The sequence below is a fragment of the Hippopotamus amphibius genome, chromosome 1 (assembly GCF_030028045.1).
Source record: "Hippopotamus amphibius kiboko isolate mHipAmp2 chromosome 1, mHipAmp2.hap2, whole genome shotgun sequence".
NCBI lineage: Eukaryota > Metazoa > Chordata > Mammalia > Artiodactyla > Hippopotamidae > Hippopotamus > Hippopotamus amphibius.
The window spans coordinates 117,630,149-117,645,610 of record NC_080186.1 but is presented as its reverse complement, the minus strand read 5'-3'; the positions used below and the strand labels follow the sequence as shown (position 1 = coordinate 117,645,610).

Below are 15,462 nucleotides of genomic sequence, written 5' to 3'. Positions count from 1 at the left end.
CTGGTGGATTATTTTCCTTAATCCTCTGATCAGCAGATAAAGAAACTGGGTCACAGAGAGGCTAAGTTATTTGCCTACAGCCATGGAGCTACTTAAGGTGGAGCTGGGGCTTGAAGCTGGGCAAGCTGAGCCCAAGACCACAGGCTCACCTCCTCTCTACCCACTGCCTCGACCTCACTGTCATCAGACCTGACCCAAGAGCCCTTCCAAGAAATGTTTGATGAACTGACAGCCCAGCTCTACTCTACACATCTGTTTACGCATTGCTGGCTTGTGGCATGGAGCTATCTTTAAGTCTCCCCTCTTCTGTGCCCCCACACTCCATCTGTCACTGAGTCTCACTGCTTCACAGACTCCAAAGTCCATCCCTCCAGGGAAGGAGTCCCCACCACTCACCTCAGCAGAGGCCCTGGGAGCCAGGGTCACCACCATTCTTCCCGTCCAAAGAGCAGCAGGCTGTCAGTGGAGGGGACCACACCAGCCGGAGGGCCTGGCAGAGCCCCAGAGCTATGGGGAATGGGATGGGGAGGGTGGCGGCCCATCCAAGGCCACATCAGACTGGGATGGGGCTGGTGCACTGGGGCAGGGCAGGGCACATTCTATCTTGGAGATCAGATCTGGGCACCACCAGCCTATGCTACTCCAGTGTGGCCAGATGAGCAGACACAGGCCCAGCCCCAGGGAGATGAGGCCAGCTGGAAGGAGCAGGCAGCCAGGGTGCCATCAGGGTAGCAATCGAGTGTCACTGGGGAGCAAGAGAAGCAGGTAGGGGAGGGCAGGTAACACATCTTACTGCGGAGCTTTGGGGAGGGGATGTCTGCTTTTCAGATGTCGCCCTGGAGTTCTGGGTGTGCACGCCCTTGTGCAGACAGCTATGAAAGGCTAAAGCCACCCTCCTCTGGTTGCTGGTGGAGGATTCAAGTTGGGGTTGGATGGCCAACCAATGATGTGATCACTGGGATCTGCTCGGGCCAGGCTCAGGGGGGCTGTGAAGGTTGCCACCTGCACCTCCCTCCCAGCTTTGCGCATTTGCTTCCCACCTGGCTACCCCACCCCTGGGTTGTATCTTTCTAATCATCCTGATTACCCCCTACAGACCAGTGTTCCCAGTGGGCCATGTCATCCTGTCATGCATCTGCTCAAGAACCTAGAATCATTTCCAAGGCCTCTAAGACCAAATCCAAACCTCTTTTTGTTTTTTTTTAAGCTCTTTATTGGAATATAATTGCTTTACACTCTTGTACCAGCTTTTGAGGTACACCAAAGTGAATCAGCTGTATTTATACATATATCCCCATATCCCCTCCCTCCTGTGACTCCCTCCCACCCTCCCTGTCCTGGCCCTGTAAGGCATCACCCATCATCAAGTTGATCTCCCTTTGTTATACAGCAACTTCCCACTAGCTATCTATTTTACTGTTTGTAGTGTATATATGTCTATGCTACTCTCTTTGTCCCAGCTTCCCCTTCGCTCCCCACCCCTATAACCCCGTGTCCTCCAATCCATTCTCTGCATCTGCATCCTCATTCTTGCCCTGTCACTGGGTTCATCAGTACCATTTTTTTTTAAGATTCCATATATATGAGTTAGCATACAATATTTGTTTTTATCTTTCTGGCTTACTTCACTCTATATGACAGACTCTAGGTCTATCCACCTCATTACATATAGCTCCATTTCATTCCTTTTTATGGCTGAGTAACATTCCATTGTATATATATGCCACATCTTCTTTATCCATTTATCTGCTGATGGGCATTTAGGTTGCTTCCATGTCCGGGCTATTGTAAATAGTGCTGCAATGAACATTATGGTACATGTTTCTTTTTGGATTATGGTTTTCTCTGGGTATATGTCCAGTAGTGCAAATCCAAATCTCTTATCCTGGAATTCAAGTCCTTCCAAAATCAGACCCTTGGTCTCCATAGCTACCTCAGCACCTGCTACTGGAGCCCAGGTGCCCTCCTGTTGCTAAAACTTCCTCATCATTCGCCAAGGCACACAGCAGTCGCTTCCATCTCTCTGATGCTGAGGGAAGAGTGAAAAGAGTATGAGCTTTGCTTTGGTTACTTCCTGTGTGTTTTCAGGCAAGTCACTCAGTGTCTCTGTGCTTCCAGTTGCTTACCTGTAAAAATACTTTACAGGATGTTGTGAGAATTAGAATGCTTGTATTCAAAGTGCTAGCCCCAGGGTAGGTTGTTCTGTGTAGCTCCCGCTAATACAGTGCGAGTCAATAAATGGTACCGTCACACTGTGCCCTTGCTGTTCCCCACTCACAAGCCCTCCACCTCCTTTCTGACTAGCGGACTTCGTCCCCCCTTTAGGCTTATCTCCAGATGCACATGTGTCTGCAGGCTTTCCAGCACACCTGACCGGGGCAGGGAGTAAGGGAAAGAAAAGCAACATTTGCCAATTGCCCACTGGGTGCCAGACCCTGTGCGGGGCGTGGAGAGCACTGACGGTAGCAGCTAATACGTTCTGGGGCCTCCTTGTGCGGACCCCACCCCAAGCACATCATGTAAGCCTCGTTGGTAACTCAGTTCTACGGAATAAGGTTCCTAAATGGCTTTCTGGTCTATCCAAGCAGGATGGTTTGGTCTCCCTGGCCCCGTCTCCCCTTTCCCATCCAGTGGCCCCCAAGAGGCTGATAGGAAGAGTGTGTCAAGGAGTGAGGTCCCTGTCATTCAGGCTCATCCTGTTAGAGAACATTTTGAGGAAGGACCCACCTTCACCTGCCCTGCCACCCCAGGGGGAGACAGGCCCACCTGCTGCACTCAAGTTGGGCCTTGGGTTTTCATAAGGGCATTCCCTCTGCCTAGAACACCCTTCCCCCAGCCTGCATGGAAAACTCAAGCCTCTGACTAACCCTCCTGCACTTGGGTCAAGGTCATTGCCCTTTCCCTCCTGTCCTCCAGGTGCCTCATCCACTCACTTATTGACTCTTCCATGAATGTCTGCATCCTCGATGGACCCTTCCCCTGGGCTGAGAAACCCAAGGCAGGGCTGTATCCTGTTCATCTTTCTATTTCAGGACTTGGCACAGAGCCAGGCACACAGCAGGCCTTGATGTTTGGGGATGAAGGGAGGGAGAAAAAGGATGGGGTGGAATGGATATCAGGCAGAGGGACTGGTGGTGATACATTTCCAGCTGGTTCCTCCCAGGACAGGACAGCCACGAGCCTCCATCCCAGCTCAGAAGAGGAGGCCATGCTTCCACAGAGACTCCAGACCCTCCCCTGGAAACAACTCCAAGAGACCCCCAGCTGCCACAGCCTCCCGCCAGACACCTGGGAGGTACCAGTCTCTGGGCTCCATCAGCCTTCTCATGGGAAATTGCTAAATGCATTTGGTGATTTTTTTTGACATTTTCCCTGCTCAGGAGCTTGTGATTTCAGATTAATCACATCCACATACATTTAGACTGTCAGCTTGGAAGGGAAAAATCTAACTTTTATTACTGCATGATTTCATCCAAAGCTATTTTACCAAAGGGACGTCTACAATATGGTGCACATCATGACAAGACATTTTGCCGCTGGGACCAAGCTCGTGATGGGGGGGCGGGGGGACGGACGGAGCGCCGCCAGGCAGGACCTGGGTTGGCAGAGTCGCGGAAGCTCCGGTCTCCTGGGGAGATCCGTGTGCCACCATCGCTGCTGTCTGCACCTTAGCAAAATGTCACATTTCCTTCTTTGTCCAGGTTTTGCCTTTACTCCTGGGAACGGCAGTTCCGCTGACTAACTCCTGTCTTCCCCCCACAGGTACCATGACCAGCAGGATGTAACTAGCAACTTCCTGGGTGCCATGTGGCTCATCTCCATCACATTCCTTTCCATTGGTTACGGGGATATGGTGCCGCACACATACTGTGGGAAAGGTGTCTGCCTCCTCACGGGCATCATGGTGAGTACCCGCCTCCGCCCGTTACCCTTCCGCACCCGCTGCACGCTGCTGGGACCAGTGCCTTTATGGCGGGTGCAGGGGGCCTGCCTCATCTGGGCGTGGGGCCAGCTGCTCGTTAACAGGCCAGCGTGTGTGTCCCTGCACATAGAAAGGCAGGTGTGAAATCCGTATGGCTCCGCACTTTTTCATTTCCTTGTTTAAGACAGGAATACGTCCCGGTTCCTGACAGTCCATGGTCTCTTCACAGTCCCCCAGAAATGGGCTAGGCGAAGCTGGCCGTGGCTCTTACCCTGCGCTCCCATCCACCAGCCCCGGTGAGCATCACGGCTTGCAGTTAGTGGTCCTCTTTCCTGTCCCCTGGGCCTCACAGAGCTTGGCACCACATCTGATAGAGTGTAGCTAGAACACACAGAGGCAGGGACTGGGGAAAGAGCGCTGAGCCGGCCATAAGAGACCCGTGTCCTAGACTGGGTTGGCCCCTGGTTTGGCCCTGGTTCGATGACATGGCCCTGGGCCAGCTCTTGGCTTCTGCATCCAAATGTTGAGCTGCCAGGCTCTGAGTGCCAGTTCTCTCCCAGTGCTGACACCCGGCTAGTCTGTGACTGCATCACCGTCTTTCCCCGGGTGTCTAGCAGCTGTGCTGCCTCCTTCCAAGGTGTATTTCTCCCGCCCATCACCCTGCCGCCCCCACCCCCACACACACTCGTGCCCGGCACGTGGCTGCTGTGCTGTATGGACTCTGGGAGGGATGTGGGGAGGGAGTCAGACCAGAACCTGAGTTCCCACGGCTCCCTGGAGCGCTGGACCCCTCCTGCTCGCCAGCCCCACGGCCCCAGGCCTCTGACCCCATGACCTCACTGTGGACTCCAGGCCGGGCACTTAGCCCGTTGGCCCTCAGCATTCTCAAGTAGAAAGTGCGGAAGGGAGGCCTGCGCGGCCCTCCTCCCTGACTGGGGATGAGGGTAACTGCAGTGCTTTACGTTCATGCGCTTTACGTTCAGCATCAGCACCCAGGAGCCGCACCCGCCTCCGGCGTTGGCGGCGCCTCAGCGCCCTCGCCCACACCGCCTTCACTGGCCGGGATGAGGGCTCCTCGCCTTGCTGCGCTTCCTGGCCAGGACCGGCAGCCCTGCTCTTTGACCTCCTTCCCAGAACCCTGGAGCACAGAGTGAACACACAGGGTCCTTTTCTCAGAAGAGGAAACTGAGGGTCAAAGAAGAAGCAGGCATCTAAGCCTGGGGGTCGTTGCGGGTGTTGGCAGGGATGGGGGTGGACGGGAGGCCTGTGACTTGGTCCCCCGTCTCCGCGGCTGGTTACCACAGCCCTCGCCAGGGACCCCTCTCTGCACCCCCAGCATCAGAATCCTTCTAGTGCGCCCTCAGATTTCAGTCATCACCCTCATTTCACCAGGAGAAAACAAAAGACCCTCCTTCTGAAAGGGAGGAGCCTCCTTTCTGCAGCGGGAAGGGGGTTAACTCCTGGCCAGCCTGGCGGCCTCCTGGAACTGATCTCGGTGACAGGGCAGAGCGCCAGAGACCAAGAGGTCAGAGGCCTGGGGCCGTGGGGCTGGTGAGCAGGGGGGCGTCCAGCGCTGCCACGTCAAGACTGGACCCTGTCCTCTCCCCTTTTGACTGAAACCCAGAGCGGGCGCCTGTGAGCAGGTCCTGGGCAGCAGTGATGACAAAAGGCTTAGCGCTGGGGCTGGGATAGATCACGGGTAAGCGTAAGGCCTCAGAACAAATACCTCCCATCCGTTAGTAGGAGTCTGCCTGGCGCAGCTCCAGCTGTCACCAGGAAACCAGGGAACGCGTCTACCTTCCAGAAAGGAATGAAATGCCGCCCCAAGGCCAACGCTTTCCTGTCTCAGAGCCGCTCCTGGGGCGCGAGCTTTGTGCCTGAGAACCAGCTTGCCGCCAGGCCCGCACACAGCCGGGCTGCCGATAGGTGGACGGCCCTGCTGGGAGCCTCTGCTATTTTTAAATACCAGCCATTCGCCTTCTCAGCACGGAGCTGTGCCCCGTCCAAGAAGCGGCCCCATAGCCACCATTTCCCTGGTTCCCTCACTCCCCCACCTCCGGGCTTCTGCTCTGGCGCAGCCGGGGTGGGCGGCCAGGACCCCTGGGCTCCTCCCGCCTTCTCCTGAGGTGTGGTCTTCAGCACCTGCTTTTGGTCCTGGGGCTACAGCAGCTCCTTGGAAGGGAGTGTTTGTTCCTTGTGGAGAGAGGTGTGATCAAAGTGAAAAGGACAAACGAGTGAGGAGGAACCGATACCCACCCCCCCCCATATTAAAAATACAGCACATGCCTTTCATCTTCTTCTGCAGAAACCCTGCTGCATATTTATATACCCATCTATACACAGGGACAGGGAGCTTCCCTCCACGCATTGTCAGTGTTTTTACCCAAATTAAAATCCGCTGCCTCCCTCTGGGGTCTGACAGTGAGGAACTGTGGGGGCATTTTTTTTCTAACAAATGTGACTTTTCTAGCTGAGTCACTCCTTTCCAGGGTTTCTCATGGCTGAGAATCCCTTCCTCCCCTCCCCCAGCCTCCCAACACTGTGCATCTCCCGAGTATTATGGCAAGTGCCTTAACGAAAGGTAGGGCTTCCTGTTTGGTTACCATGGCCACCATGCAGGCCAAGGCAAGGCCGGCTCAGGAAGGGAAAGGAAGAATTTGTGTGTGCGGGCTGTAAATAGTCTTAATCATTGTTTTCTCTTGGCAATCCGAGTAACGGTGTAATTATCAACCATTAAGCAGGGTATATAATTGTCTGAACAACTTGACATTGTTGGCACACGCCTGGTGTGTTTGAGAGCTTTCACCCACAAAAGCAGATATATCAAAGTCCAGCATCTTTCCATAAAGAATTTTATGATGACAGTTACGAGGCAGAGAGAAAGCTGACAATATTTAGTATCCAGAAGGGGCCTTTGAAGGCTTTTTGGTTCTGCAGGCATCTGGAAGGCTTTTGGGACCCCCAAGACTGCTTGGTAGGAATCCCATTTCAATATAGCCAGTTTCTAAAGCGGGACTCACTCTGTGGACCCTTCATGAGTTAAGGACAAATAGACAAAAGCTTCCAGGATATCTGTGGGGGACACTGAGCTTTTCCCCAAGGCTTCATGAGAGAGGCTTCTTTGAACTGCAAAAGGAAAGAGATGATAAAGTAAAAGGTAGCACAAATTGAGTCATTTGGGGAGGAGGGAAAAAGAGGGCTCAGCAAGACATCTGCTTAATGTCAGTTTTAGAAGATGAGCTTCTCCCTGAAACACCTTGGTTTCAAACCAATTGATGTTATTTTAGTTGTTACATGGAATCTGTTGCAGAAACAGAATCCAACTGTAAATCCTCCAGGCTTCCCTCCTCCATTTGTCACATTCATTTATGTTTTATTTTATTTTATGCTTCTTTAGTTAAGTACACCTCATACTTTTCCCCTTGGGATACTTGTTTTTTGAGATTCTAAGGTTTTCCAGCTGGAAAATGTTTCTTGGGAACAAGAAGTAGGAGGACCAGTGTGGAGGAGACCAGGCCTCTGATTTGGGTCCAAATCTATGGATGAGTTAGGCATGTTGACCCCAGGCCAGCCACTCCTTTCTCTGTTCACTCGTGCGCTCCCGCTCACCATGTACCTTGGCAAGTACGACCTCTTTAGAGGTGGACCCTATCCCCTCCCACCACCTTCCCATGGAAATAGTGTTGGACAGAGAAGACCCAGGGAATTCAGTTGGTGTCAACCGGAATTCAAGACTTGGCACATCTGAAGGCAAAAGTCTGAGTCATGGATTTGCTCCACAATCTGACCCCATGGAAGTCATCCCAGCAGCTGCTTACCCTCTTCTGTCCCACTCCATCCTCTCCTCACATGCCTCCCCTGCCCACCAACCGTTTCTGAGATTCCGCATAAGGACAGCAGGAGCTCTCACACCCAAATCAGCCAAGTCCTTGGCAATTTGTCTCTTAAAACCAACCCATATCCCTGCCATATCACACAAGCATTCCCAAGGCCCTGTCAGGCTGATAAACTCATCTAAGTAAAAAGGCTCATCGTCCCAAAAGGAACACAGGTGATCATTATACCACTTAAATGTGAACACAGCAAGAGGGAGGGGGAATCCCGTAATACTTCCTTTATTTCCTCTAAAGAGCCAAAGTTGACCATTAACTTCTGACTCAAGTCTTAGGCTCCTTGTTCTTCCTGCCTTCCACTCAGTTCCCATCAGCCCATCCTTTTCTCCTATTCCTCTGCATATTCCTTTCTTCTTCCCCTGTGTGTCTAATGCTGTTGAGGAGGCGGCCCAACTTGTTCCCTGTCTGTCTCTGCTCCAGCTCTATCTCTCTCAGCATCTCCCCTCTCCCCACTTTCCTCCCCTCCCCTCCCTGCCCCTTCCCTTCCCTTCCTTCTTCTTCTTCTTCTCTCTCTCTCTCTCTCTCTCTCTCTCTCTCTCACACACACACACACACACACACACACACACACACACACACACTGGAGAGGATCAGTTTGGATTTCAGTATCCTGCACACCACTTTCTGAAGGTTGCTGACACCTGTCCCATCTTTACAAGGTTGCCTCTTAATGGGAATGACCAGATTAGGCTTCATTACTGGCTACTTCCCTAATTGAGCCAGACGATGGATTTTCTAAAAGAAGAATTGAGAGTATCCACTGCTATCTATTCAAGTCAGAATTGGGGAGTAAGAATCAAGCATCCTTCAGAGAAATATCCTTGATTGAGTCTTGACATCTTTAAATTTAAAGAAACTGGGAAATGTCGTCTAATCCAGCCTCCTGACTCCATGCAGAAATGAATCTTAATCACATAAGGTAGATGGTTCCTTAGTTAGAACACTCTAGCGTCTCATTAGAACCCTCCTGCATTCAGCGGGCTAGGTTGTGAGCCATGGCAAGAACCATAGAGCAGTCCGTCTAGATGCTGAAACTTCGGGATTGTGGATGGTTGATTGTTTTAATGAAACTTCCAAAGTGGCGTGGTGAGCAGGGAGACTCCTTCAGGCTAATTCTGCCCCAGCTTTCAGGAGTGATTTAAGCAGACTTTCCCTGGACCCAGGGAAATGAGGAAGCCTGGAGCCTGGGAAGAGCCCTCTCCATCAGATGTTCCATTTCTAACACTATGATATGTCCTTCTTTTTGGGCATTCAGCCCAAAGTACTTTTGCAACTCCATACAAAAGAGAGGGATTGTATACTTGGTCTGGTTGAGGGGAAATGGAGCACACATCTTCCCTCTAGAACAGCTTCTTTTTAAGCTATTTTTTGCTTTTAGAGGCCTGGCTCAATTGATGACACCTACAGACCAGGCTGTCCAACTGCCCATACAGATCCTTTGAAAATTGGGCACAGAATCTCCTGCAAGTCACAGGTGCCAAGAAAACAGGTCCGTCCCTGAACAAGGGAGGAAAATGAGGTCAGAAAAGGAAAGTTCACACAGACTCCGTTCTTTTCAGTTTGTTGTGCTAGAAATGGGTGGCTGACCAAATGTACCAAGAAACATGAGGTTGTTTTAATAGGGAAAGCACTGCCAACTTCAGCTGTGTCAATACCTCACACCAGCCAGGAAGGAAAGAAAGAGATTATGAAGGAGCGAGTAGGGGACTGATCTACCATATGCATTCCACCCAACTCTGGTAGGGATTATAGTACCTTTGAAACAGGCTTTACCCTTTCCTGTGCATTCTGTTAGGCTGGGTGAGCCCCAAATGTTATTGATGGATTCCTTCAACCCTAGGACCTCGATCGCTAAACTGAGCTCTGTGGCAACTATAATTACTGTTTGGCATCTAGAGGATCAGACTGCTGACTTTTCTGAGCTTATTGTCTCCTTCCACGAGTGGAGGTCAGGATGGTGCAGGGCCCCCACATGCAGGAAGAAGGCGATGGTCACCAAGGGGCGCGGGCTCTCTTCCAAGAACCAGGCAAGGGCGGGGCTGTCATCTGCTGCCTGCAGGGGAAGCAGGGCAGGACACCCCCCCACCCCCTCCACCCAAGTCAAGATGCACAGCGAAGAGGACTTCAAGGTCCTTTGGAAGAACGTTGGGATGAGACCCTTTCTACTCATCTCTCAGACAGTCAAACACACACCCAAAGGATTAGGAGAGAGAAAGTGAGTCCTGAGGAACCTGCCTCTTTTACTCACCCTCCCCTGACTCCCCTGGAATGGACCTTCCAGAGCAGAATAGGAATGTTGCTCTGGAAAATACAGAGCACCTTCTGCGGCTTCCCTTAAAATCCTGGTTTGAGGCAGGTGTTGTCAGCTTTAAAATCTCTGCAAGATGGTGAATTCATGAGCCTCCTGGTGAAAGCAAGAAGGAACTGATTTCTTGTGCTGAGTCACAGGCTAGACCTCCAGTAAAAAGACCCAACCGAGAAGCGAGCTCAGTCACTGAGGACACAGACTCATGCCAACCAGTGTTGCCCTGGGAAGCAGCCTTGGGGAGGGTGGGGGTAAGATGCTTTGCCTCTTCATTAGATTATTTTCAGGAAAACTCTCCACCATCAGCAGGTGATCCATCCATCCTGCATGGCTTTCTTTCCTCTGGCCCGCTGCTCTGGAGCTGGCAGGGGGGCTGGGATATGCATGAGGGAGAGGGGGCGTGTATGCTGGGTTTTCTGTCGTCCCTGCACAGCCTGGCAGGTGACCAAGTGAGGGTCCGGTGTTTAAATTCCCCGCACCTCAGCCCCATCCAGTATCCTGCTCCGTGAAGAAATGGTCAGCTTTATGAAAGCTCAGTCTCCCAGAGGTCAGAGGTCAGCTCTGCAGCTACTCTAAGAGCACTGCAGACCCCTTCATGGGTGTGGGAATCAGGGCCCTGATGGGTTTTGTGGCTTGGCCTTGACCAGCCAGAGTTCAAGTTCCCACTCCACTCCCGGAAACCCTACAGTGGGCCCGAGGCACGTGGCGTCTTCCGCCTGAGCCCTCTCTCTTAATGATGTGCTCTCTTCCCCGGTCCTCTTGCTGTCCCCTCACAGGGTGCGGGCTGTACTGCCCTGGTGGTGGCTGTGGTGGCCCGAAAGCTGGAACTCACCAAAGCAGAGAAGCACGTTCACAACTTCATGATGGACACTCAACTCACCAAACGGGTAAAATGCCACTGTCCACGTCTTAATGGGGGACGTAAGACCAACATGGGAGCCAGTCAGAAAGTAGCCACAATAGGTTAGGGCTGCAACTTTCACTGGAGGGTTGAGGGAGCCCCAGACACATGCAAATAGCACAATGTCCCAATGCTACAGGCTCCTGCCTTCTCTTAAATCACTGTGCATGGTTCAGGCAACCAAATAATTGTCCTGATAATTAAATCTATAGCATAGAATGATGTAACCCACCCTTTGCCGAATGGTACCGAGTAAATCACTGAGCATGGGGCGTTTTTGTTTATGCTTCAATATTTTTGTAATTCTCATTAGGAAGGGCAGTAGAAAGTCTTAAAAACGATATGGGAAATGTATCTAAATCCAACCCTTAAAAAAAAATCATTACAATGACTCCTAAACAATGTTCATCAAAATGTCATCATCTAATTTCCCCCCTTTTGGGTTTTCCAAATAATGTTTCTCCCTTGTAACTTTATGAAAGTGGGGAAGGAGGGTAAAAAACTGATATAAGCAGGAATGGAGAGATCATTTAGTTGCTAAAAATCTGAATTGTCAGAAAAGAAAAGGCCCATTTAGAAACAAACCTTCCAGGATAACAGCATGCCAAATGAGCAAGGCTGGAGCTGTTTATTTAATGACAGCTTTTATGGAAAATTCTTTAGCGCTGCGGGCTGAATGAAGGTCCGTAATATGATTTCCTGCAAAACTCTGCTCTTTCTGAAATGAGAGAGAAGCAAACCCCTGTGCTGGGGTCTTGGCCACCCCAGCAAGTCTTTCTCATTTAGGATGAAAGTGGGCTAGGAGACCCACGAGCAACCAGATTTTGATTGAGGTTTTTGAAAGCTGGAGAAAGTATTCAGTGATGAATGTTGCGGCTCAGTAAAAATGTGTTCGAAATAGAGACAAAGGCAGGAAGGGAGAACAAAAAGAGAGGGAGAGAGACAGAGGGTGAGCGCGCTCGCTCAGAGGGAGGCGGAGGGGAATGGGGAGTTGCCAAGGCCTCTCCAGTTTCTCAGAATTATTTATGGTGTTTGATTGTTTGGTCTTTGATTACATGTATTGGATTCTTTAAAGAGCCTCCACGGATGTTAAAAAGAAAGAGTACAGGCAAATCTTCTGCTGTTGACATACAGATGATTGTATATGGTACATCGTGGCACTGAACTGTCCGTGGTACGAAAGAAAGCATGATTTGTAGCATCAAGATGGCAGGATTGAAGGCCGTACCCGTGGGTAGGCCAGCCAGGTTCCACCCAGAGCCCTGTAACCCAGCTGCCTTCCTTCAGCCCCCTAATATGCACGCAGAAGTCATCCTCGGTATTGAGCAAATTACCAAGCTATTGGAACGTAAATGCAAGTATACCTGCCTCTATCCTCCTGGAATCATTTAGTGCAGGAGTCAGGAGCAAAGGGGCGTGGCCTCCAAAATCTTCTCAGGAGCTGTTTCTTCCAGCAGAGACGTTAACAGCCTCTCTGTTTATTCTATTTGCTTTTTGAAACCAAGGATATACTTTGTATTTCATGTTGTTCCTTTGTCTGCTCTATTTTTCACTCTGAATCAGACACTAGAGGAAAATAAAGCCGAGGAAAGCCAGCTCCCTTACATGACAGGAAAATAAACAATTTTTCTGCAATATAATTGTAGAAGAAGATGAGATTGTGGGTGCTAATTTCAACCTTTCAAAAATAATTCTTTAAAATCCTCCTCAGGTCCACTACTTTTTGAAAAGTAGGACTGAAATCAAATCAACAAATATTTATTGCCCATCTACGAGTACAAGGCTCCTTTTTAATCGAATAACATCTCACTTTTCTGAGAACACTTAAATCTGTTGAAATGTCCCTTTACTGTCTAATATCTTTTTCCAGAGAAACAAACTACACGAAAGGGATAGTTCTTACAGAGCGAGAATTCTCAAAGCTGGCAAGGCTGGAAAGGTTCTTTTACCTAACCTTGGTTGAAAGGAAACTGGCTGTGAGCTTGGCCTGCTCTGACTTTAGCTCCCCTTGATCTGGTCTCAGAGAAGCACACCTTTCTTCCCCGGTGATGCCTCCTCCATCCTCTGTCCTCTCCAAATGGCCCGCCATGTCCAACAGGAGTGGCTCATGGGTCAAACAGATGCTAAGCTTAGTCTATTCATAAGATCTCAGTGAATTCACAGAGAAAGATCCAATCGTGGGAGGAGCTAATTGGGGCATAATTGCAAACCGCTCAAGAGTGGACAATGAGTAGATTTAACAGATAAAAGCCATCTCTTACAAATGCAATCCTAATTCTTCAAACATCTGAGAAAAAACAGAAAAGAAGAATTGTAACCTATTAATCATAAAAATACTCAAACTGTTCTAGCCCTCATTTACTCTGACTCTCTTGCTTTAAAGGCTTCAGCCCAGCCTTTACCATTAGAGTCACACTATTTTTATTCACTTATTTGCCAGGGAGGCAGGGGCAGGTGGGGCAGTGGTCTGCTAGCACAGGGTCAGAACAAAGTTTCTGTTTTTCCCGAATCCCATGGCTTTTCTTCTCTCACTTGTAAAACTTGTCAATCCTGGTGGCAACGTCATTTCTGTATTTAATGCAATCAGATCTTCCCACACTGACTTTGCAGTGTTACTGCCATTGTTAATCTAGAATTATAATTTGTTGCTAACCTCTGGGCTATTAGATAATATATACATAAATGACACACAGAGAGACTATAAAAAAAGACAGTAGATCCCATCTTTTCTCCCACTCAACGCCATACATCCCCGTGTCTCTGTTTTATGTAACGAAACCCATCCATCACAGCTGGATGCCACACGCTGTGTCCCCAGAAGGGGACAACAAGATGAGTAAGAGATGGTCCCTGCCCTCATACTTACTGCCTGTCTTCAAAGAGCACCTCTCCTTTCTAAAAAGCTGGGTATCTACCCATGGACACACTGGGCTTAAGAGGCACCACGGACAGGCAATGTTCTGTTTGCCACGCCTACGGTCCACATCAAAGCTGCAGACCCCTCCACGGTGTGTGCCCCTGGCTGAGGACGGGGTCTCCTTATCCTGGCCACGATGGGTTCCTGCCTCACATGCTTCATCCAAGTGCATTTCCCCATGAACTCAATGAGTAAGACCAAAATCAAACCCGTATCTTCCCTACACTAGTGCCTTCTCCCGACTTCCCTGTCGATGACATCACCGTTCTTCCAGTCTCCAGGCCTGAAAGCTTAGCAGCATCTCTGACTCCTCTCGGCCCTTGTCCCCACAGAGGTCCGAGCAGCTTCGGAGTCTGAGTCCACCTGGCCACACCAGGCTTTCCCAGTCCCCTGCTCGACATACTAAAGCCACCCTCTGAGTCTCGTACCATCTCAGTTGCCTGCTACCTTCTCATTTCACCTGGGCCTCCCTTACCCAAGTCATCCTGTACTTTGCTTCCTTGTGATTCTTAGACTCTGAGACTTAGTTCTGAACATATCACCAGCCTGCTCAAACACCTTTAGTAACCCCCCAGAACCTACGGATCAATGCTAAAGAGAACTTTTCTGTAATTATGAGCATGTGTCAAAGTTTTATTACAATCCTGCTAGGGGAAAAAAAAAGTTTTTTCCAGCAGGCGAATTCAAAGGTTTACTCACAGCGGGGGTCTTTTATAGGAAAAGACAATGGTAGTCATTGTGATACCAGGTACAGAAAGTCTGGCTGAAGGACACAGACTCCTGACTGACGCTGGTAGGGCCCATGAGTGGATTTTCAGAACAGGTCTTAATCTTTTAAAAATTTATCAGATCATCAACTGAGCGGTTATCAGAAATGCTAATTCTCCCCAGAAGGGGATTACAAATTATATCACCCACTAAAGTTCTGTCCCAGACAGATTGGGTACAGTTTTTCTTTAACAATAGTCATAGGAGCATTGAGCTTTTGAGCTGGAAGGGTTCTTAGGGATGAGCCTCTCAGGCCCAGAGACAGGCGATGGTGGGCCCCCAGCCATATGCAGCAAGCTGGGTCCCAGCCAGGGCTGCCGTTTGTTCTCAGGCAGGCAGGCAGCTCTCCAGCCATCACCCAATGGGTTTCCCAGAACAGTCAGTTCCTTGGAACTCAGAATGGTGGTTAGGGTCCCAGGTCTGCTGGAAAGAAAAGCCAGTTTACCTCCAAACTAGCTGAGCATCATATTAATAGCATTATGGAATTAGCCGTGGTTCATTACCATGTTGCTTTGGGGAAAGACTACAGACTCCAACTTTGAACCACAGAAGTGCATCCCTCCCTGCTCCCTGCCCCAGTGTCCTGTCAGCCACAGTGGAGCCCCCATTTCTAAGTGTTTGGTGAGGGCTTCTGGGAGGGGTGGGCCGAGAAGCCTGAGAAGGGAGTGTGGAACAGGATGGGGGAGGAAGGAGAGATGGTATAAGGAGGGAGATGGAAGAGATGGCAGCCGCAGGAAGCCAGCAGGAAGTGCGTGT

At 50.2% G+C, this 15,462-nt stretch overlaps 1 protein-coding gene across 3 annotated transcripts in view; it reads left to right on the top strand.

Moving 5' to 3' along the window:
* The window catches only part of KCNN3 (potassium calcium-activated channel subfamily N member 3), a 155,313-nt gene that overhangs the window by 127,734 nt on the left and 12,117 nt on the right, over positions 1-15,462 (top strand). For 2 of the 3 annotated variants that reach the window (XM_057725390.1, XM_057725389.1), the window contains 2 exons: positions 3,763-3,904; positions 10,897-11,007. In XM_057725390.1, the coding sequence (XP_057581373.1) occupies positions 3,763-3,904; positions 10,897-11,007 (253 nt within the window). Of the gene's footprint in view, positions 1-696; positions 766-3,762; positions 3,905-10,896; positions 11,008-15,462 lie in introns of those variants that run through there. The other variant, XM_057725391.1, reaches the window with a different exon arrangement.